Source organism: Acinonyx jubatus, chromosome C1, assembly GCF_027475565.1.
Source record: "Acinonyx jubatus isolate Ajub_Pintada_27869175 chromosome C1, VMU_Ajub_asm_v1.0, whole genome shotgun sequence".
Classification (NCBI taxonomy): Eukaryota; Metazoa; Chordata; class Mammalia; order Carnivora; family Felidae; genus Acinonyx; species Acinonyx jubatus.
In genome coordinates, this window is record NC_069381.1 from 20163872 (window position 1) to 20190120 (window position 26249).

Genomic DNA, 26249 nt, shown 5'->3' on the forward strand with positions numbered 1-26249 from the left:
GAGAGAGAGAATGAATGAGAATATAGGAAAACTTGTATCTGCCACCATGAGCGTGGTAACTTCTCAATACTTAAAAGGCTTTTTCCATCCGTGGTGATACAAACAAATGTCAACAATATTGTATAATGAATGTTAGCATTGAAGATCTTTAAATTCAGTGAGTCACTGTTGTCAAAATGACCAACATATGATGTAACAGACTCATACATGCATAAAAGAGCTATGCATAATGCAAACTAGACCAATGCACTTGAATGTAGGAGGGTACCAATAGTTCATTTATGTGGTTTCAGATCCTACATTGTAATATAAGAACTCATTACTTGTGGAGTTTTGGTGCAATATCAAAGAATGATATCTACAGTTATCTGAAAAGGGTATTAAAATACTCCTTCCTATTGCAACTACATATCTTTGTGAGGATGTATTTTTGTTATATACTTCAACCAAAATAACATATTGCAACAGACTGAATACAAAAGTAGGTATGAGAACCCAGTTATCTTCCATTAAGCTAGACATTATGTAAAGCAATGCCACTCTTCTCATTAAATTGTTTTGTCTTAGGGGCGCCTGGGTGGCTCAGTCAGTTAAGCGGCCGACTTCGGCTCAGGTCATGATCTCGCGATCTGTGAGTTCAAGCCCCGCGTCGGGCTCTGTGCTGACAGCTCAGAGCCTGGAGCCTGTTTCAGATTCTGTGTCTCCCTCTCTCTCTGACCCTCCCCCATTCATGCTCTATCTCTCTCTGTCTCAAAAATAAATAAATGTTAAAAAAAATTTTTTTTAAAAAGAAATAAATTGTTTTGTCTTAGAAAATATATTTACTTTTCATTTAAAATGTATTAACTTATCATTTTTGTTATTTTTAAATGAAATAATATGAACGATTTCCATTTTAATTTCTAATATGGTAAATATCAATAAATATAACCCAGGGCACCTGGGTGGCTCAGTCAGTTAAGCATTCGACTCTTGGTTTTGGCTCACGTCATGATCTCACAGCTTCGTGGATTCGAGTCTTGAATCAGGCTGTGTGCTGGGCAGCTCAGAGCCTGCTTGGGATTTTCTCTCTCTCCTCTCTCTCTGCCCCTCTCCCTCTCACTCTGTCTTTGTCTCTCTCAAAATAAATAAATAAACTTAAAAAAAATTAAGTAAATACGTAAAGCAAGCTCTCATATAAACAAAAGCTCTTTGAGAGCCTCAGTAATTTTTTTTTAATGTTTTATTTATTTTTGAGAGAAAGAGAGAGTGAGCAGAGGAGGGGCGGGGGTGGGGGGGAGATAGAGGATCAGAAGCAGGCTTTGTGCCTGACAGCAGAGAGCCCGATGTGGGGCTTGAAATCAACCGTGAGATCATGACCTGAGCTGAAGTCGGATGCTTAACCAACTGAGCCACCCAGGCCCCCTATCAGTAATTTTTAACAATGTAAAGGGTATTAAGACAAAAGTTCAAGAACCACCAGTCTATAAGAGCCATGAAACAAGATGACTGGATAATGTTTCCTGGGGATAAAGTAGGAAGTGAGAGAGGAGAGCTCAAGATCAAGAGCCAAGGTGTCTCAACATACAGAGATTATCCATTCCTGCTCTTCCTCTAGCCACAGGAAATAGAAAGAATAGGCATAGAGGTGGGAGAACATGTCATATGCTGGAAGCCATGATGAGTTTTAGAATCTTAACTCCTAAAAGGCTATCTTCCCCCCCCCCCCCCAAAGGCTATCTTATTTCCTTCTTTCCTAGTTTGAGGTTGGAAGTGTATCTTTTTGTGAGTATCTCACACCTCCCCTTGGCCAAATAGTAATTGAAATGCCATTGTGAGTCATATGACTCACTCATATGAATAAGTCTCTTCTAGCACACATTTCTTCATCAATAAAATAATACACATATCCTGTTAGGTTTATGAGGAGGAGTAAACAAGTTAATTTATCTAAAGTACTTAGTACAATGCCTAGCAAATTGTAAAGTCATGTTATATAGCCCTCAAATATTAGCTGATGTTGTTGTTATTTGTAGAAAGCTCTTAAAGTTTCCTGAGATGCCAATTTGATGGCATCTAACTTTTTTTTTTAATTTTTTTTTTTTAACGTTTATTTATTTTTGAGACAGAGAGAGACAGAGCATGAACTGGGGAGGAGCAGAGAGAGAGGGAGACACAGAATCGGAAGCAGGCTCCAGGCTCTGGGCCATCAGCCCAGAGCCCGACGCGGGGCTCGAACTCACGGACCGTGAGATCGCGACCTGAGCTGAAGTCGGACACTCAACCGATTGAGCCACCCAGGCGCCCCGGCATCTAACTTTTTAAAACACTTGACAGTCATTTCCTTTCCTTGTTTTATTTCCCACCCATTGTCATATATGGACTGCACATTGGTTAACAGCAGTTTATTTTAGCATTAAGAAGAGGGGATTATTGGAGACTGGAGATGGGATAAAAAAGGTAAAATCTCCTTTTTGTGGTTATTGATTATAATGTTTTCTTCTTTATTATCTGAGGAAGATTTTTTCCCCTGGATTTCCTAACTTGCTACTTTGTGTGCTTTTGAAAAATGCAAAAGGAAATGCAAAAAAATACTTTTAGGACGTATAGCGCTGAACAGTTAGTGGGTGTTCACTAAAAACCTCTTGGTTTGATTGGCTTTTTAAATTTTCTGTAGTAAAATTCACTTTTTAAATCTTATCCCTGTTCACCCATACTATTTCTCTACCTTCCAGTTTAGTAACCTGGCCCTATTTTTATTTTTTGACTTTGTTGTTTGCATTGTGAGTTACTTGAAATTTCAGAGTTCAGCCACTCTGGGGTCTTGTTACCTTTCCTGTGTATGTAGAATTTATATCCACAGAGATGCCTATTGAAAAAGCATCCAAGGGGCGCCCTAAAGGTTCAACCACTTGAGTGTCTGACTCTTGATTTTGGCTCAGGTCACGATCCTAGGTCATGATGCTCAGCATGGAGTCTGATCCCAAGGGCAATGGAGAACCATTGAATAGTTTTTACGGTGGGAGCAATGTGATCAGAATTAAGCTTTAAAGAAAATTAACTTGGCTTCAAAATTAATATTGCATAGGTCTAAATATACCAGACCAGTTAAGGGGCTGTGGCAGTGATTCAAGAAGACGTGATGGGTTACCTGAACCAAGATAATGGTAATTTGGATAGAGTGAAGTCAGTGAATTTGAAAGACATTTAAGAGATAAAATAAATAGAATTCTTGGTGACTTGATATGAAACGTTAGGAAAAGAGGAATCAAGAGTGAAGGTCAAATTTCTGCCTTAGGGAGCACTGGAAAAGGAATAGGTTTGAGGGGAAAGATAACAAGCTCAGTATGGAGGCTCTGGAGCTGTATGTTATGTGTTGTCTAGCACTTTCTGGATAGGTAGTTGGAATACTTGGGTCTGAGCTTAAGATAGAGGTACACACTGGAGGTGTTGATTTGGGAGCAGTGAGCAGTATAGAGATTGGAACAATGAAAGTGAGTTGTGATTGCCTTTGGGGAATGTGTAGAGTGGGAGGAAAGCCTAGGATAGAGCCATAAAGAAGACAAACATAAGGGCCATGTGAACAAAAAAGAATATGGAAAGGATACCAAGAAAGACAAGCTAGAAGAGTAGGAAGAGAAAACAGAGAGACGGTGATGCTACAGAACCCTGAAGAAGAAAGTTTCATTGAGGAGGAAGTGGTCAGCACCATCAAATACTACCAGGGGCCAAGTAAGGTAAGGATTAAGAAGTGTCCATTGATTTAGGTCAGGGAAGCTACATTGATTTAGGGCAAGGGTTAACCTTGGCAAGCACCATTTTTGTGGTGTGTGGTATAGATAATAGGAATTACTGGAAGTGAGGAAGTGAAAATACTGAGTATAGACTACTCTTTCATTCTTCTCTGTGAAGGGGAAGAGAAATGGAAGGCATAGCTCAACATGGATTTGGCGTCAAGGAAGTACTTTTCTAGATTAGAGAAACTTGGGCATGTATAATTCCAAGGGAAAGGAATCAGCAGAGAAAGGGAAAGTTGAAGATACAGGAGAATATCATCCAGGGTTGGGGTTTTGTCAGATGAATGTTGCAAGAGAATGATTTTAGTAATGAGTCATGAATTCTTAAGGGAATAGGAAGGCAAGTAAAGACATAAAGGCAGCATGTGAAGAGAGAATAGAAGGAATGACTAGACGTGGAGGACTTGTTGATGATGAAGAATGAGTGAAACATGACTTGAGATATATATATATTCTCTCTTTTCACTTACCAATATATCTTGGAAATCACTTGTATAAGTTCATAGAGTCCTTTTCATAGGTGCATAGACTTCTTATTACGACTCTATTATGTAGATGAACCAATATTTATTCAATGAATTTCCCATGTATGGACTCTTATAGTTGTTTCTAATCGTTCATAATTACAATAATACCATAATGAATGACCTTGGGTACATGTATTGCTGGAAATGTATCTTTAGGGTAAAAACCTAGAGGTTTGAGTGCTAACCAAAAGGTAAATATATATGAGGTTTTGTTAGATATTGCCAAATTTCCCTCCATGAGTGTTGCACCATTTTGCCTTCCCAGTAGCAATACATGAAAGTGCCTGTTTCTCCACAACCCAGCAATGGACTGTGTGGTTAAGCTTTTGAATTTTACCATTCTAACAGATGAAAAATGGTATCTCAATATAGTTTTAAGTCACATTTCTCTTATGAGAGAAATTGAATATCTTTTCCATATGTTTAAGGGATATTTTAATACAATTTTTGCCAATTTTGGTTTAACGAAGAGTTTATATGGATACCTGCATATTTTTGCAAACACAAGCCCAGATGGGTAAGCAGAAACTAATGAAACCTCTAGGGAGTGGAAGATATAGGGTAGAGAGGTAGAGAAAAGGGAGTAACCTTTTTCTGGACCTTTTTGTAGAGTTTTTTACTTTTAGAACCATGTTGAGGTTTTGCACATTCAAAAAAGTAAAATAAAATCAACAAAGTTGGGGAGAAGGATGCCAACTAATCCAAGTAATTTTCGAACACAGTACTTTGTATTCTTTGACCATATGTACTTTAAAGACAAACTTTAAAGAAATTTTGATTGAACTCTAGATAGTAGATTTGTCATTTGCAGTGGTATTGCTGTAGCAATTATGTAACTATTTTGTATTGGAGAATTGGGCAAATGAGTAGATATATCAGTTTTGTTGAGATAAATATATTAATGTTAATAATAAATATAATATTGATATAATAGATATTTGAGTGTTGTTCCCTTCTCAATGTGGGAGAAGGGAGATTCAGATATGGAATATGGAAAGGCAAAGAATAGCTCTGAGGTATTCGATTGGAATTAGCAGTATCAGTATGATCTCGTGGTTTAACAAATACATATATATTCATATATATTTATACATTTTTTCCAACTCTGTCTTTGATAGGGTCCAGAAGTAATAATACCTCAATGGCTATAAGTTACTGGTTTCTCAAATAGCATTCCCCACTAAAAAGAACCAGGAGTCCTTGAAAAAATAACTGATTCCAGCTCTGGGACAAGGAGTGTACAAGATGAGCCTACAACATCTTAAAGCAGAAGATAAACAAAAAGTAAAAAAATATATGAAAAATGAAAGAAACATACCATTAAGGACACAGAACCTAGCTCAAAAGACATGCTACTGGCCAAATCTGTGACAATTTGAACATCAGGATGAATAGTGGCAATAATGAATTAAAACCCACTGAGTAAAAAATATCTGAGTTGGGGGGCTTAGTAGGTTGAGTGTCTGACTCTTGATTTCAGCTCAAATCATGATCCCAGGGTCATGGGATTGAGCTCTGTGTCAGGCTCCACATTGAGCGTGAGATCCTGTCTCTCTCCCTCTGTCCGTCTCCCCTAGTCATGCTCTCTCTCTTAAAAAAAAAAAAAATCTGAGTTTACACTAGTGAGAGAGAGAGAGAGAGAGAGAGAGAGAAGAAAGAGGGGGGGAAGAGAGACAGAGAAAAGCCCTTTATTCCAGTAGATTGCCAGTTCCTAAATGAAGAAATGATAGAGCTGGACAAACTGCCATTTTATAACCATCATACCACGTCATCCTAGTAATTAATTCAGGCAAGAATAATCAGTGAATGAAACTATTGAGTGGAAATGTGAATGGAGGACATTTATTTGCACAATGGAAAAGCATTCCCTCACAGATAACAAAAGGAAAATAGTAACATTATAGTGGAAAAACTTGTCAGATACCACCTTAAACAAGACAAATTGTACACATATGTCACCTAATAGTGTACACTGAGGAAGATACAAGATTACTTAGGTAGTATTTCTGTCAAAATGCATTACTTAAATCTAATCATGAGAAAATAATCAGACAAATCCAAACTGTGAAACATTTCTCCAGAATAGCTTCCGTCTTCTTTAAAAATGTCAATGTCATAAAAAACAAGAAGGACTGAGGAACTGTTCCAGATTAAAAGAGACCAGGGGTGCCTGGGTGGCTCAGTTGGTTAAGCGTCCAACTTCACCTCAGGTCATGATCTCATAGCTCATGAGTTCAAGCCCTGCATCGGGCTCTGTGCTGACAGCTTGGAGCCGGGAGCCTGCTTCAGATTCTGTGTCTCCCTCTTTCTCTCTGTGCCTCCCCCGCTCATGCTCTGTCTCTGTCTCTCAAAAATAAATAAACATTAAAATTTTTTTCAATAAAATAAAAAAATAAAAGAGACCAAAAAGAAGCTGACCACTGTGTCATCCCAGTGTTTGATCCTGGATTGGATCCTGGATCAGGAAAATCAAAGAGACATTATTGGAGACTTGGTGAAATTTTAATATGGACTGTATACTAAATTATAGTATTATATCTTTGTCAATTTTCTCAATTTTGATAGATGTGCTCTGGTGAAATAAAAGAATGATCTTCTTCTTAGAAATACATACTGAAGTAGTTAAGTGTGTAAGGGGCCCTGAAGTCTGCAACTTTTTCTCGAATGGTTCAGGAAAAAATTTGTGTGTGTGTGTGTTCATGTTTGTGTGTGTAGAGAAAGAGGAGAGGAAGGGAGAGGGAGTAAGCAAATATGGCAATATTAGCAATTAATGAATTAGGGGACAGGTATATATGCTTGTTTTTGTCCTATTCTTGTACCTTTTTTATGTTTGAAATTGTTTCAAAATAGAAAGTTAAAAATGTTCATTGAGAAAATACAAAGAACTGATGTGTTGGCAGCAACTGAGTAAGATAGGCAGAAAAGAAATTGAGATTAGAGGACTTAAATTTAATATTAACTAGGATTAATTCTAAGATGTTCTGCTATATATTTCCCTTGGACATCTTTGCTAACTCATCTTGTCTTAATGATTTTTAATGTCATAACTAGACAGGAGCCAAATATCCTGGGATTTCAGTTTATAGCCTGCAGGCCTCACTTTTGGGGGGCCACTTTCATTTTTGGTTGCATCACCAGGATCTTCTAAGGCCACTTTAAAGTTTTGTTTTTTGGGTTTTTTTTAAGTTCTATTTATTTATTTTGAGAGAGAGAAAGAGAGCACGAGCAGGGAAGAGCAGAGAGAGAGGGAGAGAATCCCAAGCAGGTTCCACACTGTCAGCACAGAGCCTGACATGGGGCGCAAACCCATGAACTGCGAGATGATGACCTGAGCCAAGATCAAGAGCCAGATGCTTTAACTGACTGAGCCACCCAGGCACCCCCCACCTTAAAGTTTTGAACACACTTTGATCCATTCTATTTCTTTTACTTGTGGGTTTTCTTGGCAATTGTGGAACATTGTTCCACACGTGGTAGACAGAGGGAGAGGAAAGGATTCTCACTTTACAAATAAGGGGAGTAAAATTGAGCATTTCCAAGGTCACAAAAGTGGTAGAAATAAGATTAATAAGATTTATGTCAGGCCTGTCTGGCCCCACAGTTCATAATTCTTTCTACCTCAGTCTTGTGTCTCCTTACTTACTTTTTTATTTTAAATGTTTTTTTTTTGTTTGTTTTTTGTTTTTTGTTTTTTTTGAGAGAGCGGAAGCAGGGAAGGGGGGAGGGAGGGGACAGAGGATCTGAAGCGGGCTCCACACTGACACCAGCAAGCCTGATGGGGGCTCAGACTCACAAACCTCAAGATCATGACCTGAGCCAAAGTCGGACACTCAGCCACCTGAGCCACCCAGGTGCCTCATGTGTCTCCTTTTTTAAAAGGGCTTAGCAGCACCTGGCTGGCTTAGTTGGTAGAATGTGTGACTCTTGATCACAGCGTCGTGAGGTTAAGCCCCATGGTGGGGATATAGCTTACTTTAAAAAGATAGGTAGATGATTGATAGATAGATAGATAGATAGATAGATAGATAGATAGATAGATAGATGATAGATAGATTTAACAAATAGTTCTTGGCTTGGTGGATTTATTTTCTTGCTTTATTAATTTTCTTAATATTTTCCTTAAGTTACAAACATGTATCTCACCTTCATGGTCTGGCTTGATTGCTTTTCTGTTTCTGTTTTGTTTCTTACATAATTTGAGCATAAATTCACTAGAAACAAATCATATCAAATTATATATTTTTTTTAATATAGTTAGGAGACCAGGGAAGTTTCATAATATAACCTTATTCTAACAAAGACTTGTTAGGGTTTTTTTACAGTGTTGTCTTTGAGAAGTAAGTTGTATGCCAACTTTATTAGTTACCCACAAAGAAAAAGATGGAAGTAAGACCTGACTTTGGGAGAGATTTCAAGGAATATCCTTTATTATTTTTAATGTTTATTTAGTTTGGAGAGAGAGCACGCACATGAGCTGGGGAGGGGCAGGGAGAGGGAGACAGAGGATCCGAAGCAGGGTCTACAGTGTCAGTGCACAGCCCAGTGCAGGGCTTGAACTCACAAACCATGGGATCATGACCTGAGCCCAAGTCAGATGCTTAACTGAGCCACCCAGGCACCCTCAAAGAATATACTTTAGATCAGGGGTTAGCAAATTATGGCCTCTGGGCCAAATGCAGCTTCGCTAGTTTGTAGGCTTGTTTTTAGTTTATTTTTTATTTTATCGAAGGTTACAGTTCATTGGGGTTTTTTTTCTTTTAGTATATTCGCAAAGTTGTGCAACTATTGGGGTACCCAGGTGGCTCAGTCAGTTAAGCGTCAGACTCTTGATTTTAGCTCAGGTCACGATCTCATGGGTTCATGGGATAGAGCCCCGCGTTGGGCTTTGTGCTGACAGCGTGGATCCTGCTTGGCATTCTCTCTTTCTCCCTCTCTCTCTGCCCCTTGTCTGTGCACTCTCTCTCTCTCAAAAATAAGTAAATAGAAACTTTTAAAAAAAGTTGTGCAACTATCACCACTATAAAATTCAAGACATTTTTATCACCCCCAAAGGAAACCTTTTACCCATGTTAGCAGTTATTCCACATCCCTGGCAGCCATTAGTCTACTTTCTGCGTCTGTGGATTTTCTTATTCTGGACATCTTACAAAAATTGAATCATACAATATGTGGCTTTTGTGTATGTGGCTTCTTTCACTTAACATGATGTTTTCAAGATTCCTCCATGTTGTGGCATGAATCAGGACTTCATTCCTTTTTGTGGCCAAATAACCTTCCATTATATGGACATACCACATTTTGTTTATGCATTCGTAGTTGGTAGACATTTTGGTTGTTTCCACTTTTTGTCTATTATGAATAATGCTGCTGTGAACATTTGTGTACAAGATTTTGTGTGGGTGTACATTTTTAGTTTTCTCATGGATCATACGGTTTTTGTTTATTTTTATGTTTAATTGTTTGAGGAACTATCAAACTCTCAAAGTGGCAGCATCATTTTACATTCCCAGCAGAAATGTGTGAGGATTCTGGTTTCTTCATATCCTCACCAAAACTTACCCGTCTTTTTTGTAATAACCATCCTATTGGATGTAATGTGGTATTTCATTGTGGTTTGATTTGCATTTCCCTAATGACTAATGATTTTGAACATCTTTTCATGTGCTTATTGGCCATTTGAATATTTTATTTGGAGAAATGTCTATTCAGATCCTTTGCCCATTTCTTAATTGAATTTTTTTTGTCTTTTTATTGTTGAGCTGTAAAAATTCTTTATATATCCTGGATACTGGACCCTTATCAGATATGTGATTTAAAATGTTTTCTCCCATTTTTGGGTTGTCTTTTCACTTTTTTGATAGTGACTTTGACACACAAAAGTTTTTAATTTTAATGAAGCCCAAATTATTTTTTTCCCTTTTATCACTTGTGCTTTTGGTGTCATGTTTAAGAAACCATTAGTCATCATTTACAGCACACACACACACACACACACACACACACACACACACAAAAGGAAGAAAAGAAATAATTGCTTAATCCAGAGTCACAAAGATTTATACCCATGTTTCCTTCTAAGAGTTTCATACTTTTAGATCTCATATGTAGGTCCTTGATCCATTTTGAGTTATTTTTTGTATATGATGTGATGTAGGGGTCCAACTTCATTCTTTTGCATGTGGATGTGCAAGCTGGTATCCTCAAAAATCCTTTAAGCTTGTTCCTAAAGCCTGATGCTCCTATCTTCTAGGTTTTGGGGTATTTCTCTCCTTTATTATGGTAGATCTTTGTCTCATGTTGCCATGGACATGGACCTGTTTTTGTTTCTCTTCCAGTTTATTCCCTTCTCTCTCAGTACCCTATATGTAATGGGTATTGAATAAATGAATTTTCTGTTTGGTCATAGTTTAGGGTAGCAACTTAATAGCTGCAGAAATAAACCCTTTTGGAAAAGTAAGTAGATAGGAGAGAATCCAGTTGTTCAAGGTGTGTACCCAAGTGAGTATCCTAGCTGTGTGGGAGGGGTCTTTGAAAGTAGCGTCTGGAAGGTACACACACAGATTGGTGAGAGAATATACCTGAGGACTGTTTCCAGGGATGGGAGCCAGCATTTACCCAAGTGTGCGTGCATGTATTATACCACGTGATTTTCACAATGATCTTGTCAGGTTTACATTATCATCATCCCCATCTCCAAATGCAAACTCAGAGGTTCTGGGAATCTTAAGTGACTACCCATATACCTAGGAAGAGGTCAAACCAGAGTTGAACCCAGACAACTCTTTCACTTTACAATTCTGATTCTCACTAACCAGTCTCAGCTTCTTGTAAAAAGTAAATTTAGACAAAAGGCTCCCTAGTCCTTTTGGCTATACCAGTATACACACTGATTTGCAGACTTCCTAGCTCTTTGCTTCTCTCTCTTTTTTTTATTATTCCCATGTATGGTGGGTCCCATTTTTTTCCCTCTAGAACTGAATGACTAGAATGACTTTTATTATTTTTCCCCTGTGGATCCCACATCTTGATAGATTGCTGTCTACTAACTTGTATTTATTAATAATGTTTTCCATTTAAGTACACTTTGCCACACCACGACTGCTCATCAGGCTCCTAAGTAGCATGGGCTATATCTAGCATTACAACACAGATTTTATATATTTCCAGCCAAATGCAAAAAATAAAAATAAAAAACATGACATTATGCCTACTCTGGGCTGACCAGTCACCTGTAAATGTTCTTTTCCCACTGGAATTTTAAAATACATCAACTCACCAAATTTGGAACTAACCTAAATGTACAACACTAAGGTAGAGGTGAATACAGTTTAACTTTTGGAGGAATATTCTATAGCCATTTGAAGTGATGCTTATGAGGAGTTTATAATAACATGGGGAAGGGCTAATTGTTATATATTTAGTGTAGAGGAAGAGAAAACAAAACTCATCAGCTCTGTGAGGACAGGAGACGCGTCTGTCTGACTCAGTTATGTCTCTCTGAGCCCGGTATAATACTGGCAGGCACATAGCAAGCATTTAAGTTTTAGGAGAGACAGTTTAGAATTTAAAAAGGCAGTCTAACATCATGGTTAACAGCCGAGTTCTGGAATCTGTCAGACATGGGTTCATCGTTTGGCTACACTATTTATACAATATGGGGTTGGGTATTAACCTTTTCCTCCTCTGAAAAATGAGAATAGTAATGATGTTTCCATCATAAGACAGTTGTAAAAATTAAAATTATATATGAAGGTCACAATAGTGTCCCTGGTACATGGTGAGATAGTGCTCAGTATATATCAGCTGCTACTATTGCTATTATTATTATTACCTTTTTTCTCTCTTTATTGATGTATGCTTTACACAAAAATAAAGTGCACAGGTCTCAAGTATTGAGTTAAATGAGTTTGACACTTGTGTAACAACCATCTGTAACAAGTTAGAAAATACCATCACTGGAGCACCTGGGTGGCTCTGCTCAGTCAGTTGAGAGTCCAACTTTGGCTCAGGTCATGATCTCACAGTTCATGGGTTCTAGCCCCATATCGAGCTCTGTGCTGACAGCTCTGTCTCCCTGTCTCTCTCTCTTAAATATAAATAAACATTTTTTTAAAATTATATTAAAAAAAAAAAGTACCCTCATGGTAGAAAGTTCTCACAGTACCCTTTCCAGTCAACCCTCCTACCTCAGAACAACCACCTTGTGGCTTTTGTCTTCAAAGATTAGTTTTGCTTATTCTGAGGCTTACTGTAAATGGAATTAGATAGTATTTTTTTGTATGTGTTTGGCTTCTCTTGCTTAGCATAATGGTTTTTGAGTTTCATCCATGTTGTTGCATGTATCTGCGGTCCATTCCTTTTTATTGCTGAGTAGTACTCCATTGTGTGGATAGACTACATTTTATTTATCCATTTTCCTGTTGATGACCATTTGGGTTATTTCCAGTTTGGAGCCTTTGTTTTTTAAATTTTGAGATTTTTTAAAAAAAATAATAACATCTTTTTTTTTTTAAGGAATTTAATCTCTACACTCAATGTGGGGTTTGAACTCACAGCTCTGAGATCAAGAGTCACATGCTCTACTGACAGAGCCAGCCAGCTGCCTCTGGAGCTTTCAGAACTAAAGCATCTATGGATATTCTTATGTCAGTCTTTATGTGGACAAATGTTTTAATTTCTTTCAAGTGATTACCTAGGAATGGAATTGCTAGGTCATAGGGTAAATATAAGCTTAACTTTACATGAAACTGCCAGTCTTTAAGGTGATGGTAGCAATGAGATTTTTTTTTTTTTTAAATTTTAGAAAGAGCACAAGCAGTGGGGAGGGGCAGAGGGAGAATGCAGGAGAATCCCAAGCAGGCTCCACACTTCAGAGCAGAGCCTGACACGAGGCTTGATCCCACGAACCTGGGATCATGACTTGAGCCAACATCAAGAGTCAGACACTCAACTGACTGAGCCACCCGGGTGCCCCGAGATCTCTTCTTAATACAGGCAGTAATAAACATGGTATCTGAGGTAGTCCAGCATAGAGAAATACTTTGGAGTTATATTGACCTGGGTTCCCATCTGGGCTTTGGTATTTATAATTTGTGCAACCCTGGGTAAGTTATCTCTGAGACTTGGTCTTACCTGTGAAAAGGGAGTAATAATGAGATTGTGTATACTACTAACTAGCATTCTACCTAGTAGTGGCATACCAAGGTGGGGACTGCAATGCAGGCTATAAGGGGTACATAGTTTGTAAAGAATTTTAAAGCAGTAATAAAACCCACTAAAACTCCATTTGCTTTTTATCATCATCATGCACCTAAAATTCTGAGCAGTGTCAGTGATAAAATACTTCTTCCTGCCTCCTCCTCCTCCTCTTATACACCATGCTACTCAGCAAATTATAGGGACTTACAACAAATAGTAATTGTAATCAATATTTAACAAAGTTAAGCAGGATCTAAAAGGTTGGAACTTAAGTGAGATTTAAAAGTTTTATTACAGGTTCTATCTCTGTGCACTTTCTGTTTCCTCTAGGTCCCCAGTGTGCAAAGCTTACCCTAAACAGCAGTATTTCCAAGGGTCCAGGGAGGCACACAAAGGTCTGTTCCTCTCTAGGAGTCATCTCTAAACATCCTTGCTCCCAGTTTCTTAAAAGTTTAAGGTTTTCTCTCTTCATTTTTTACCCACTTTTTAATTCTGATAGATCATAGGCATATTTCCTTCCATTGTATTTTACAATGTAATTATAGATTGTGACCCAATATCTAAGCCAGTCTTCGTTATCAAGGCCAACGTAACCCCCCCTTACTCTGCTCCCTATTAAGTAGCTTCCCAAACATGTGTTCTAACTTATAAAGCTCTTTATTAATATTTTTTGTCAATAGTTACTTTGTATTTTTGTTAGAATCTGGTTTGAGCTTTTTCTCTATACTCTCTTCAACTTACCTACCTCTAAACTAGCTTCTACCATGTGAAAATTAGTCATAAGTATCATATTTGTCTACTGTGGCCTCTGTCTTCCATACTTTGGATGGATTACTGATTTGCGGACAAGACAATAATTCTAGAAGCATTCATCCATTTTCTCAGACAATACGTAAGAGCTCAGGCTCTCAAGTTAAAATCCTGCTTCATGTCACCACTGTTAGCGGTGCCACACTTGGCAGGTCCAACATGTGCGGGGTTTTGTTTATTTTTACACACTAAGCAATTCTCCAACACCTAATGGGTGCCCTACAATTTAACTCAATTCTGACACTATCAATCTGGAGACAGCATTACATTGTACAGGCTAAGGGTTTAGTCCTATGACTGCCCTGCCACCCCCTACACCCCCCACTTCAGACACCAATCACAAGTCCATGTTGTCACCTGTGCTTCTGACCAACCATCTGTAGATTGGAGGGTCCAACAACCTCTTCCTTGGATTTGATTAATTTGCTAGAATGGCTCACAGAACTCAAACATATTTTACTTACTAGACTACCCATTTATTCTAAAAGAATATAGTTCAGGAACAGCCCCGATAGAAGAGATACCTAAACAGTATGTAGGAAGGGGCACAGAGCTTCCATGCCCTCTTGGAGTGTACTGCTCTCCCCCAAATCTCCACATGTTTCCTAATGCATAAGCTCTCTGAACCTCTTCTTTTGGGTTTTTGTGGAGGCTTCAATAGATAGGCACAATTGACTAAATCATTGGCTATTGGTGAACTATTCAACCTCCAGCCCCTTTCCCCTCCCCAGAGGTCAGGAGGGTGGGACTGAAAGTTCTAACCCTCCAGTCATATGGTTGGTTCCTTTAGCAACTTGACCCCATCCTTAGGCGCTTTCCAAAAATCACTTCATTAACATAAACTCAGGTGTTGTTGAAAGGGGTTTGTTACAGATATCAAGACATCTTTTTCACTCTTATCACTTAGGAAATTCCAAGGTCTTTAGGGGGTCAGATATGGGAAGAAGACCAATTACATATTTCTTATTATAAATTACAGTATCACTGCAGGTTACCGAATCTCTCTCAGTGCTGTCTTTCTTATATGTGAAATGAGTAGTGATACCTGTTTCTTAAACATGACAACAGATATAGAGTGCTGGGTTAGTGTCCTATTGCTGCCATAACAAGTTACCACAGACTTAATGGCTCAAAACGACACAAATTTATTATCTCACAGTTCTGTGGATCAGAAGTCTGACCTGGGTTTCACCAAGCTAAAAGCAAGATCTGGACAGGGCTGTGTTCCTCCTGGAGGCTGTAGGGTAGAATTCGTTTCTTTGCAATTCCCAACTTCTAGAGGCTACTGCATTTCTTGACCCGTAATCCCCTTCTTCCATCTTCAAAGCCAGCAATAACAAGACAAATCCCTTTCACACCTACATCTCTCTAGTTCTCTGCAGTCAGGAAGGGTTCTGTGATTTTAAGAACTTACATGATCATAATGGGGCCACCTGGATAATCTAGAATACTCTCCCTGTCTCAAGGACCTTAACCTTAATCACATCTGCAAAGTCTCCTTGGCCACCAAACATCACATATTCATAGGTTGCAGAGGATCAGGACACAGACATCTGGGGGCCATTTTTCTGGCTACCACAAGTACTTAGCATTGTGTCCAGCTCTTTGTAAGCTCTCAGTAAGTGGCAATCATTCAAAGCTCCTGGTATTGCAAGGGAGATTGCAAGCTATAGATGTGACACCCCCGCCCTCACCACCACCACCCCCTCACCACCACCACCCCGGCCCAGGCACCAGTAATTTACATCCTGGTGAGAAAATGAAAGAGCTGAGGACAGAAATGATTCTGACCCTAAAAGAGTGATCAGAGCCATGTGTGGGGTTTCAGCCAAGTGCCATGGGAGAGTGAGAGGCTCAGGTCAACAAGTAGTCTGACAAGTCTGAACAGAGTGAATGCACGTTAAGTGCAGAACCTGGAAAGAAATGTGGTTCAACCTAGCTAAGAATCTTTATAGGACAAAGGGTAAGAGGGAAGGAGAAGGCAGAGGAAAAGCCGTTCTAACTAGACAGTTGGGGAATTAGATTTGTTCATGTCTCTCGATTCTTCCCACTAGTCTCACTGGACTCATCTGTTCATTCAGGCAACTGATATATGCCGGGCTCTGTATCTGACCTTGAGGATGCAGTGAATATAAGACACAAAGCCTGCTTTCTCAGGGCTCAGTCTGGTGAAGCAGACTACCATGTCAACACAGAGTCATAATCCAGTGTGACATTAGGAGCCCACAGGAAGGGTATGCCTCCTTCCCAAATTTACAGGATAGGAAAAGCACCTTGAAGAAAGTGCCTATAAACTGAGACCTGAAGAATGAGTTGGGAGTTTATCAGCATGTTTTGGGCCACAAGTAACAGCCCAAGTCAAATGACCTTAAACAGTAAAGAACTGATTGTCTTGCTTAACTGGAAGTCCATAAGTAGAGTAGGCATTAGTATTGGTCACTCCTCTGTGTATTGACCTCACTCTCAGGCTGGCTTCCCTTGTGGTGGCAGTTCCAAGTGTCACATTGGTATACCCAAAATCTGAAAGAAGAAAGGTATCTCTTTCATAGACTGTCTCCTGAGAATGAGAAAACTCCTTTTCAGGAAGCCTCCCAGCCACTGTGCCCCCTGCATCTGATTGGGGTCACAGGCTTATTTCTGAGCCAATCCCTGTGCCCAAGTAAATGCCACGTCCAATTTGGCTTATGCCTAAGTTCCTAAACCTATCAGTGTGTCAAGGACAATGGATTTACACTTGCTGAAACCCATGGTCTAATTTGGAACATAGAGATAAATAAATGAAAATCTAGGTATCATTAGGAACGAAGGAGGGTGAGAGAACAGAAACCAGTATATAGGAATGCCTAGTGACTTGTTCTTTCCTTCCCCCATGTAAGACTTGGTTCTGCCACTTTATACCTTCTGCTTTTCATGGATTCTGTTTCCTCATAGCTCTAGCTTTACCATGGTTTCTCTCTGTGCATGCTTTCAACCTCAGTGTCTATTGATAACTGCCCCACTCTCTCCATGTTTCTCATTTCACATCCCCAAGCTCAAGACTCTGGCCCAGTTAACCTTACTATACCAGGCTCTACCTACTTGAAGTAAGCTCCAGAAGATCGGGGACTTTGTTTTGTATACTGCTGTCTCCCCAGTGTCCGAACGGCACCTGGTGTGCAATGGGTGCTTGATAAATTAAGTATATGCCAAATGAATGAAAGATCAACTTTCTAGTTAATTGGCTTCCTTTGGGTTAGATATTCTCTGGGCAAGTTTTCTGTGGCTGAGGGGATGTCCCTTGAAGGGACAGTGGTAGGAGCAGAAATTTGTTTGGATCTCACTTCTACTACTTACTTTCATCTGAACTTCAGTTTACTTTTCTGCAAAACAGGATCAATGAAACCTGCCCTTTAGGGCTCAGTTGTTCAGTATCAAGTGAGATCATAATATGAAAGTACTTTATATATTGTAAGATACCAGGCAGTTTAATTCAATTCTGGTCACTCACATGCACCTGGAAAACACTGATGATGGAAAGGCTGGTTCACCTGTTCAGTTCCACTTCTCAGTATTGAGTTCCCCAAGAGAACCTCTAACTGGCTGTCTTCTTGTCCCTTTCCATTTACTCCCCAGGGTCACTCAGGGTGTGTCAACTGTCTGGAGTGGAACGAGAAAGGAGAGTGAGTATGAACTAGAGTACCGAAGAGGGTGCTGGAGAGGGGAGTGGAGAGGCTGGGAGAGGGGACTTTCCTCCTTCTTGGTAGATCTAGGGAAAAGAGACTACTGCTCGTTTCTGTGCAGTGAAGTTTAGTCCACCACTATCAACGCACTGTTGAACAATAAATTGGATGACCATCCAAACCCTGTGTTTTTGATAATCTAATGTGTTTAAGGAATAATGAGAAATCTTTAGGACAAAGTAGAAGAGAATCAACTGATGTTTACAAGATATGCTTGAATTCTGTGACATCTCCTGTTCCTCACGCTCTGTGTGGCCTCACTCCCTATCAGTGGGGAACGTGGGGTTTGGGGGGGCGGGGCCGGAAGGGGAGAGGTAGAACCCCTTATTCTGCTTGCAGCTTGCTGGCCTCTGGTTCCGATGACCAGCACACAATTGTGTGGGACCCGCTGCACCACAAGAAGCTGCTCTCCATGCACACAGGACACACTGCAAATATCTTCTCTGTCAAGGTGAGCAGGATAAGGCACAGAGCAAGTGAAAGGCATGCATGACTGGTCTGCGTGCATGGTTGTATCTGCACATATGTGTTCCATGTACTCCCTGGGGTCGCAGACACCTTTGTGATCTGAGTATCTGATGGTGATTCCTGAAACCCCATCTCTTTTCCGTGTTCTGCTTCCTCACTTATAGCATTTAGGCCAGCTCTAGATGAAATGATGTTTATATTTATTTGAGTGGTGATGGTGGGTGGTATGGTTCCAACCATGAACTTAGATAGCAGGGAGACCTGTGTTTGACTCCCTGATCTGCCTCTTGGAAGCTGTGTGACCTAGGCAAGTCACCTGACCTCTCTGAACCTCTTTACTCATCTGTAAATAGGAAGTAGCTTAGGAAAATCCCCTGGACCCATGAATAAATGAGTAAATAAATCATTTAATTTTAAAAGGGAAGCAGCAATCCACAGGCTTGATATTATAGTTCAATAAGATGATTTGTAAAAAGGCACCTGGCCACAGGTGTTTTAGCTGTTCTGTGTTTGAGCTGCTGATTTGTTGGTGGAAGGAAGTTGAGCTGAGGAGAGGTGGGAAGGGGACTTACAAGTGTCTTCAGGCCTCTGAAGTCCTCGAAATGGAAGTGACATGAAACTTTGTGCCTTCTGGTCCCAGGCAACAGACTTGGCATTAGTGGCTCCGAGTCCATAGAAGCAAATGTGGACCTCATGAAGTAAAGAACTGTGTAATGCTTAGAGCAATTTGGAGAAGGTAGAATAGGCCCTTTGAGACTATAGCAAGTGTCCTAGCACTGAGGTACTCTCGACACTGGGAACTTTATTTGCCAGGTTGAAGTTTGGAGGAAATGACCTTTAAGGACCTTTCCAGCCCTGTAATTCTATAATGGATGTATGTGAGAGTGAGACTGTCCTTTAGAAAGCCTCACTAATCTAAGAAATATTTTCCTAATTAATATCAAGAAGAATTACAAGATACATGAAGAAGGTAGATTTGAGAGCCAAGAACCTACTTACTTCCCTAAACCCTGCCTCCTTCCCAAGCTCTGATTTTCACCTCCTGCTCCAGGGACCAATCCTAGATGATTTTCTGCAATTTTAGAGACAGAACAGTGTCTCTTCACCTCTTGCATGGCAAACAGATGGTTTCTGCCCCATGAAAAGTGTTAGGTCCAATCTGAATCTTTGGGGTGGGATCTGGGAAAGGGACCTAAGCCATCACTTTGGCATTATAGAGCACAAAATGTTGAGTTCAGAAACCAGAATTTGACAATGGTCTTGTAACTTCCTAATAGTATGATTTGGGGCAAGGCATTTACATTTACAGACCCTCAGCCTCCTCTTGTGTGAAAGTGTAGAAAAGGATTCTTCTCTCTTCAGATAGTAACATTCCACAGATATTTATTTAGCCCTCAAGCTCCCCCTGGTGGCAACTACAGAGTGTGGTGAATGTGACAGTAGCCCTCAAGGGCTCGCCTATTTATTACTGTTGTGCATGAAGTATATTCTGTCTTCAGACAGGATTAAAGACTGCTGGTTGCCCCTAAAAATGATCAAATTTCATTTGTTTCATCTAGCCCTTGTCCTGGTGATCCAATAGAGGATGGTATGTAGAAAGTGAATTATTGCTCTTTTGTGAACATTTAAGTCCAGTAGGACTTGAGCTGTTTAAATGTGGAATAATGCCCCACCCCCAGCACCCATTCAGCCTTGTTGTGGATTGGGAGAAACTTTTCAATTAAGAAAAAAGGTAATTAAATCTTTTGAACTCAAGAAAGAGAAAAAGTCAACTAAATATTTTTCTTCCTCAAAGCTAGGTGATAGAATGACATGCTTTTAAAAATTACTGTTCAAAGCTATGTTTATGGCTGTTTTCTTCTTACCATATGTCATCTGGAATATTTTCTCAATTTCGTCAGAATGGTGGGATTCTCATTCTTTATGATAACTATAGGGAGATGTTTCTTCCTGATGCTCAGCCCTTCCCCAAGGGTCAACATTTGAGCCATTTCTAGTATTTGCTATTATGAAGAGTGCTGCTCTGAGCATTTCTGCACAGGTCTCTTTTTTCTAATAAAATTATTTCTCAGAAGTGGAAGTTTGGGGTCAAAAGATAGAAGCAGTTTTTACTTTGTTACCTATTGCCAGAGTGTTCTCCAGAAATATTTGAACCAATTTAAAATACTACTTTCTCCTTAAAACACTGGAAGTCCTTTTCACCTTAAGACTAATTTATTAGGTAATCCTCAGGCTATCAAACAGTCCTCATGAGGCAGTATGCATTTGGGAGTCAGACTTGAGTTTGAACACAATCCTGCTGAACCTCAATTTTCATTTTAAGTATCAATAAGATAAGATACCTACCCAGATGGCAGCCAGATGGTAAATGCTTAGTAAATGGTAGCAACTATGATTATCATCCACTCAACCCTTATCTGGGGAAGAATCAGAGGAAGATTTCTTAGGTAGTCTGGTTTGGCACAAGTCAGGACCACTCCGGCAAAGTAAAGGCGTATGTCCCAACTTTGACCTTTAGGCCTATGGGCTGATGCTTGAGATCCAAAGTTTTCTTAGTGGACTGCCTTGGATGAGTTCATTTCCTGCCTGATATGGAGAAGGAAAGAGGGTGCTAACATCCATGCTAGTCTTCTTCCGTGGCCAACCCTACCCCCACTGCCTGCCAATCTCTTCTTCAATCTCTCTGGAGCAGTTCCTGCCTCATGCTGGGGACCGCATCTTAATCACGGGGGCAGCCGACTCCAAAGTGCATGTCCACGACCTGACGGTAAAGGAAACAATCCACATGTTTGGAGACCACACAAACCGGGTGAAACGCATCGCCACAGCGCCCATGTGGCCCAACACATTCTGGAGTGCTGCTGAAGATGGGCTTATCCGGTAAGGGCCTGAGGCATCAAGTGGGGCCTGCGCCTCCCCTGCTCCCACTGTATGTTGGCTCCCCCGCCCCATCTTCCCATACTGCTTCCTTCCACAGGCCTGGCTCCTTCCCTCCAGCAGAGTTCCAGCCTCATTTGTCTGCCCAGGGCACTTGTCTGGGACATACAGCTGGGAACATTTGTTTGTCTGCTCTCGGCTTCCCCACTCTTTACCCTCTCCTGCACTACATCCGGGCCTGTCAGCCTGCTCTCACCAGTGCATAATGTCGGCCTCCTCTGGGCTTTCACTCCTGCTATTTGCTCCGCCTGGTTTTCTCTGTCCCCAGTTCTTTCCATGCTTGACCCTTTCTTACCCTAAGATCAGCTCAAGAATCACCTCTTCATAAGCACCTTCTCTGACTATCCTGTCCAAAGTAGACCCCCCCCATCATTCTGTCTCAGCACCCTAATTGTATCCTCTGTAACTATAATCACCCTCTGTAGTTCTTTTATTTTATTTTCTTCTTGGTTTACCTTTTTGTCTGTATCACTCACTGAATAGTGAACTGTCAGAGCACCTCCATCTCTACCTTGTTCCTAGTTGTGTCCCTAGAGCCCAGCACAGTGCCCAGCACATAGTGGTGCTTGATACATTTCTCTCGAACAATTGATCAGTGGGCATATGTGTGGGAAGGGAATAGTCAGTCAGAAATGGGAAAGCGGACTTTCCCCTTCTCCGTTGACCTGGATTGTCATATCTTTGCTCTAGTTTTCTTCATCCTAAAATGGTCTCATTGCTCTTTAACTCCTTTCTTCAGAGGTTGGCCTTATCTCCCCAACCTGCTTTAATGCCTCCTTTGAGATCTTACAGGATTCTCTCTTCCCTGTTACAAAGGAGGAGAGATATCTAAGTCATGCACGAACTATAAAACAGCAGTTAGAAGCAGGGCACTGATGTCAGACAGACCTGGAATCAAGTCCTACCTCTGTCACTCAGTGTTTGGGGCAAGTAACTTTACCCCTGAACTTTAGTTTCTTCACCTGTAAAATGAGAATTATCATAATATCTCCCTTGTTGGCCTGAGCATCAGATAGTGCCTATGAAACCTTGGATGGTACTTGGAAGACAGAAAGCACTTGGTCGGTGACAGGTAAAACTCTGTGTTACTCTTATTGACCTTACCTAACCAGACTGTGCCAGGGCAGCAGGTAGAGGCCAAGCATCTAGGTAGGATTGGAGCCTAAGCAGTTAGACACAGGCACAGTCAGGGAAGGTGTTCTAGCAGAGGGTGAGCATAAGCTGGGCATTCCAGGATAGACAGGATTTGGATGGGCAAGGAAAAGCAGAGTGGACTCTCCAGCTTGAACAGTTTGTGAAGGCAGGGGTAAATGTGCCACATGGGGGATAGAGAGTTCTGTCTGTCATCGTAAGTGAGGCAGTTAGAAAACTGAGGAACAAGTTTAGTGGCAGTCAGGTCTTGGGAACCAGACTGAGGAGTTTGGTAAAAGTAAATTAACAGTAAGCTCATGCTAAAAATATTGAGGAATTTGTGCAGGTTTTTGAGCAGGAGACTGATGGAACAAAGACAGTATTCTAGGAAGAGCAGTCTGGTGAGGACGGCTTAGAAAGGTGAGGCAGACAGGGTGGAGATCATTGCCGATATCTGGGCAAGAAGTGGGTGACCACATGGGGACACCCTCCTCATTCTCTGTGCCTGTGGAGTGGCAGCACAACAGTCCCCCAGACTGCTTCGAGGGGTGTGCTACTGCCAGGGATGTCTGGCATGACATTTACTACCTGAGTGGGACTTGTCTTGTCTTGGCGCTTGTCTTGGCGCTTAGTGTTTCTAGATAACTCTTGGCGACCTCTAGATTCTCTTTTGTATCACCTCCGTACTTCTGTCTCCTGCAAGAAATTAGATTAAAAGTTGGAGTTAAGGAGCAAAGCCAAGTGGTTAAAGGCTGTCTTTCCAGTTCCGCACTATTCCAGCTTCACACTGGAAGCTGTGTCACCCCAGACAGGTGCTTTACTTGCCTTTAGCCTCAGCGTTCTAACGATACCTGGGGCTGGTGTGAGGATTTAATTAGATAATCCATGTACAACACTTAGGGACACAAGACACAAATCATTTTCTCAATGTTAGAATCAGTAGAAATAGTACTTAATGGCAATATCACTGATCTCTGTAAAAAAAAAAAATATAGTAGTATTCACCTTAAGTAGTTATATGAAAAATAAAACAGATTGTGTGAGAAGCCTATTTCAGGTGCCTGGCACACAGTGAGCACTCAGGAAATGGGGGTGGTTTTTTTACATTCTCATTATTTATGAACAGGTCAAAGCCCTTCCCAGTTCCTTTGTATAACAAAGCCTTGGCTTCTCCTCTGCCTCACAGGAGGACCCAATCCCCATCCCCTAACACTGTCCTCTCTCACAGCCAGTATGACCTTCGGGAGAACAGCAAACACTCGGAGGTGCTGATTGACCTGACAGAGTACTGTGGCCAGCTGGTGGAGGCCAAGTGCCTCACCGTCAACCCCCAAGACAACAACTGCCTGGCAGTAGGGGCCAGTGGGCCTTTTGTGAGGCTCTATGACATTCGCATGATCCATAACCACAGGTATGAATAGTTCAGCCTCCTGTGGGCAAGTCCCTGGGAACTTGCTGCCCCTGTCCCTCATTGCCATGACCTCTTCTTTTTTGAAGTGGGTTTTTAAAATTCTGTTATTTTTTTAATGTTTATTTTTGAGAGAGAGAGTGCGGGAGGAGTGGGGTGGGGGGGGTGGGGGGGACAGAGGATCTGAAGCGGGCTCTGGGCTGACAGCAGAGAGCCCAACTCAGGGGCTCGAACTCACAAACCGTGAGATCGTGACCTGAGCTGAAGTCAGATGCTTAACTGACTGAGCCACCAGGTGCCCCTTAAATTTTGTGATTAAAAAAAAATTTAATCCATGCTTGTTTTGGAAAATATGGAAAGTATAATAAACTACAAATGATCCATTACCTAAAAGAAATCACTGTGTATATTTTCTGCTTGTTCTTTTACTATGAGTATTTGTACAGAGTTATAATCTTGTACATGTAATTTCTTTTTTGCACATGTAATTTTATTCTTTTTTTTTTTTTAAACAAAAGTAGAATATACCCCGAACCTCCACAGAAGTCCCAGACCTGAACAGCTCCACCAGCGTGGGTTTTCAATGGACTTCTGGGACACTTCCTTTCAGTGATACAAATTTAGGTTTTCCTATAGGGAGTATGGTCTGGTCTAGCCAGGGGTATGCCTAGGGCTTATAACCTATATGGTTTGTCTTCCCACCAGGAAGAGCATGAAGCAGAGCCCTTCAGCAGGTGTCCACACCTTCTGTGACCGACAGAAGCCCCTTCCGGATGGCGCAGCCCAGTATTACGTGGCAGGTAGGGCTCAGCCCAGCTCTGGCCCCAAGTTCTTGGCCGGGTGCTGACTCTTTCTGGGGTGGTGCAAAGAGACAACATGGCATGGTGGTCAAGAGCATGGGTTTTAGAGTAAGGCAGATTCAGGCTTTAATCCTGACTGCCATTTACCAGCCATCCTGTGACCTTTGGCAAATTACTTACCCTTGATGAGTCTTCATTTCTTTTCCATAGAATGGGGTCATAATGATTAAATGAGATAAAGTATATAAAGTAGTTGGCCTAGTGCATATAGTAAATGCTCAACACATGTAGCTGCTTTTATGATGAAGATAATTGCTATCGTTATTGACATGTTGGCCTCACACAACTCCCTGCTCCTCTTGGGGGAAACGAGGAGTCTCACATTGGGGTATCTGAGCTTTTCCCACAGGTCACCTGCCAGTGAAGCTGCCTGATTACAACAACCGTCTGAGAGTGCTGGTTGCCACCTATGTGACCTTCAGCCCCAATGGCACAGAGCTGCTGGTCAATATGGGAGGGGAGCAGGTATGTGTGGCTGCCCAAGCTGGCTCTGCCCCCACCAACCCAAATTCAGCATCCAGGGCTTGTACCTCACTTCCACTGCCATGAGGCAGACAAGAAGCACCAACCTTATGGTAAATGGCTTTACAGTGAAATATAGGAGCAGCGTGGCATCATTGGAATTCCCAGGAGGTGCCCTGGCTTTGTCTTTTTCTTGAGCATAGCTTTAGAACTGACAGACCCGTCTTCAAATGCTGGCCTTCTGTGTGCTATGACTTTGAACAAGTCTCTTCATTTTTCTGAGCCTCAGTTTCCTCATCCTCTATTTTCCTAGGAGGAAACCCTGGGACTGAGAGCATGCAGCCAGGCTGTGGTTTAAGGCCAGCTTTAGGAGTGTTTTTTGATAATGGCAGGTTACTAAACCCTCTATTTGCATGTTCTCAATCAGGATATTTAGTAAGCCTTGCATAAATCCACTTATTCTACAAATACTCACTGAGCACTTACTCTGAGACTGGCATTATTATAAACATGAAGGAGACAAATGTGAAATATGATCCATCCCAAGTTGACAAGGCAGACATAGCACGTGAACCAGCTAATGACATTACAAGGCAAGGTGGATTATGTACAAGAGAAATGGGATGGAGAATAGACGAGCATCTGAGCTCAGAATACGGCTCTGACTTCAGACTGCTGAGCCATCACCTGGCCTAAAGGTAGCATAAGGATGAGTAGAGAGGCATCTAGCAGAGTGGTTTGGAGCCAGACAGACTTGGTTTTATGTCCTGACTATGCCACTTACTGCTTTTATGGCCCTGGGTAAATAAACTCGGAGCCCGTATTTCTTCATCTATAGAGGGGGTGATAATAATAGTACTTCTTAGGGCGCCTGGCTGGCTCAGTGGGAAGAGCACGTGACTCTTGATCCTCAGGGTCATGAGTTCAAGTCTCATGTTGAGTGTAGAGATCAC

The 26249-nt window shown here is 41.0% G+C and overlaps 1 protein-coding gene across 4 annotated transcripts in view; it reads left to right on the forward strand.

Moving 5' to 3' along the window:
* The window catches only part of WDTC1 (WD and tetratricopeptide repeats 1), a 64775-nt gene that overhangs the window by 26496 nt on the left and 12030 nt on the right, over positions 1 to 26249 (forward strand). For all 4 annotated transcript variants that reach the window (XM_053209692.1, XM_027059957.2, XM_027059959.2 and 1 more), the window contains exons 4-9: positions 17924 to 17970; positions 18370 to 18481; positions 21191 to 21378; positions 23795 to 23977; positions 24680 to 24774; positions 25184 to 25299. In XM_053209692.1, coding sequence (XP_053065667.1) covers positions 17924 to 17970; positions 18370 to 18481; positions 21191 to 21378; positions 23795 to 23977; positions 24680 to 24774; positions 25184 to 25299 — 741 coding nt within the window. The remainder of the gene's footprint in view (positions 1 to 17923; positions 17971 to 18369; positions 18482 to 21190; positions 21379 to 23794; positions 23978 to 24679; positions 24775 to 25183; positions 25300 to 26249) is intronic.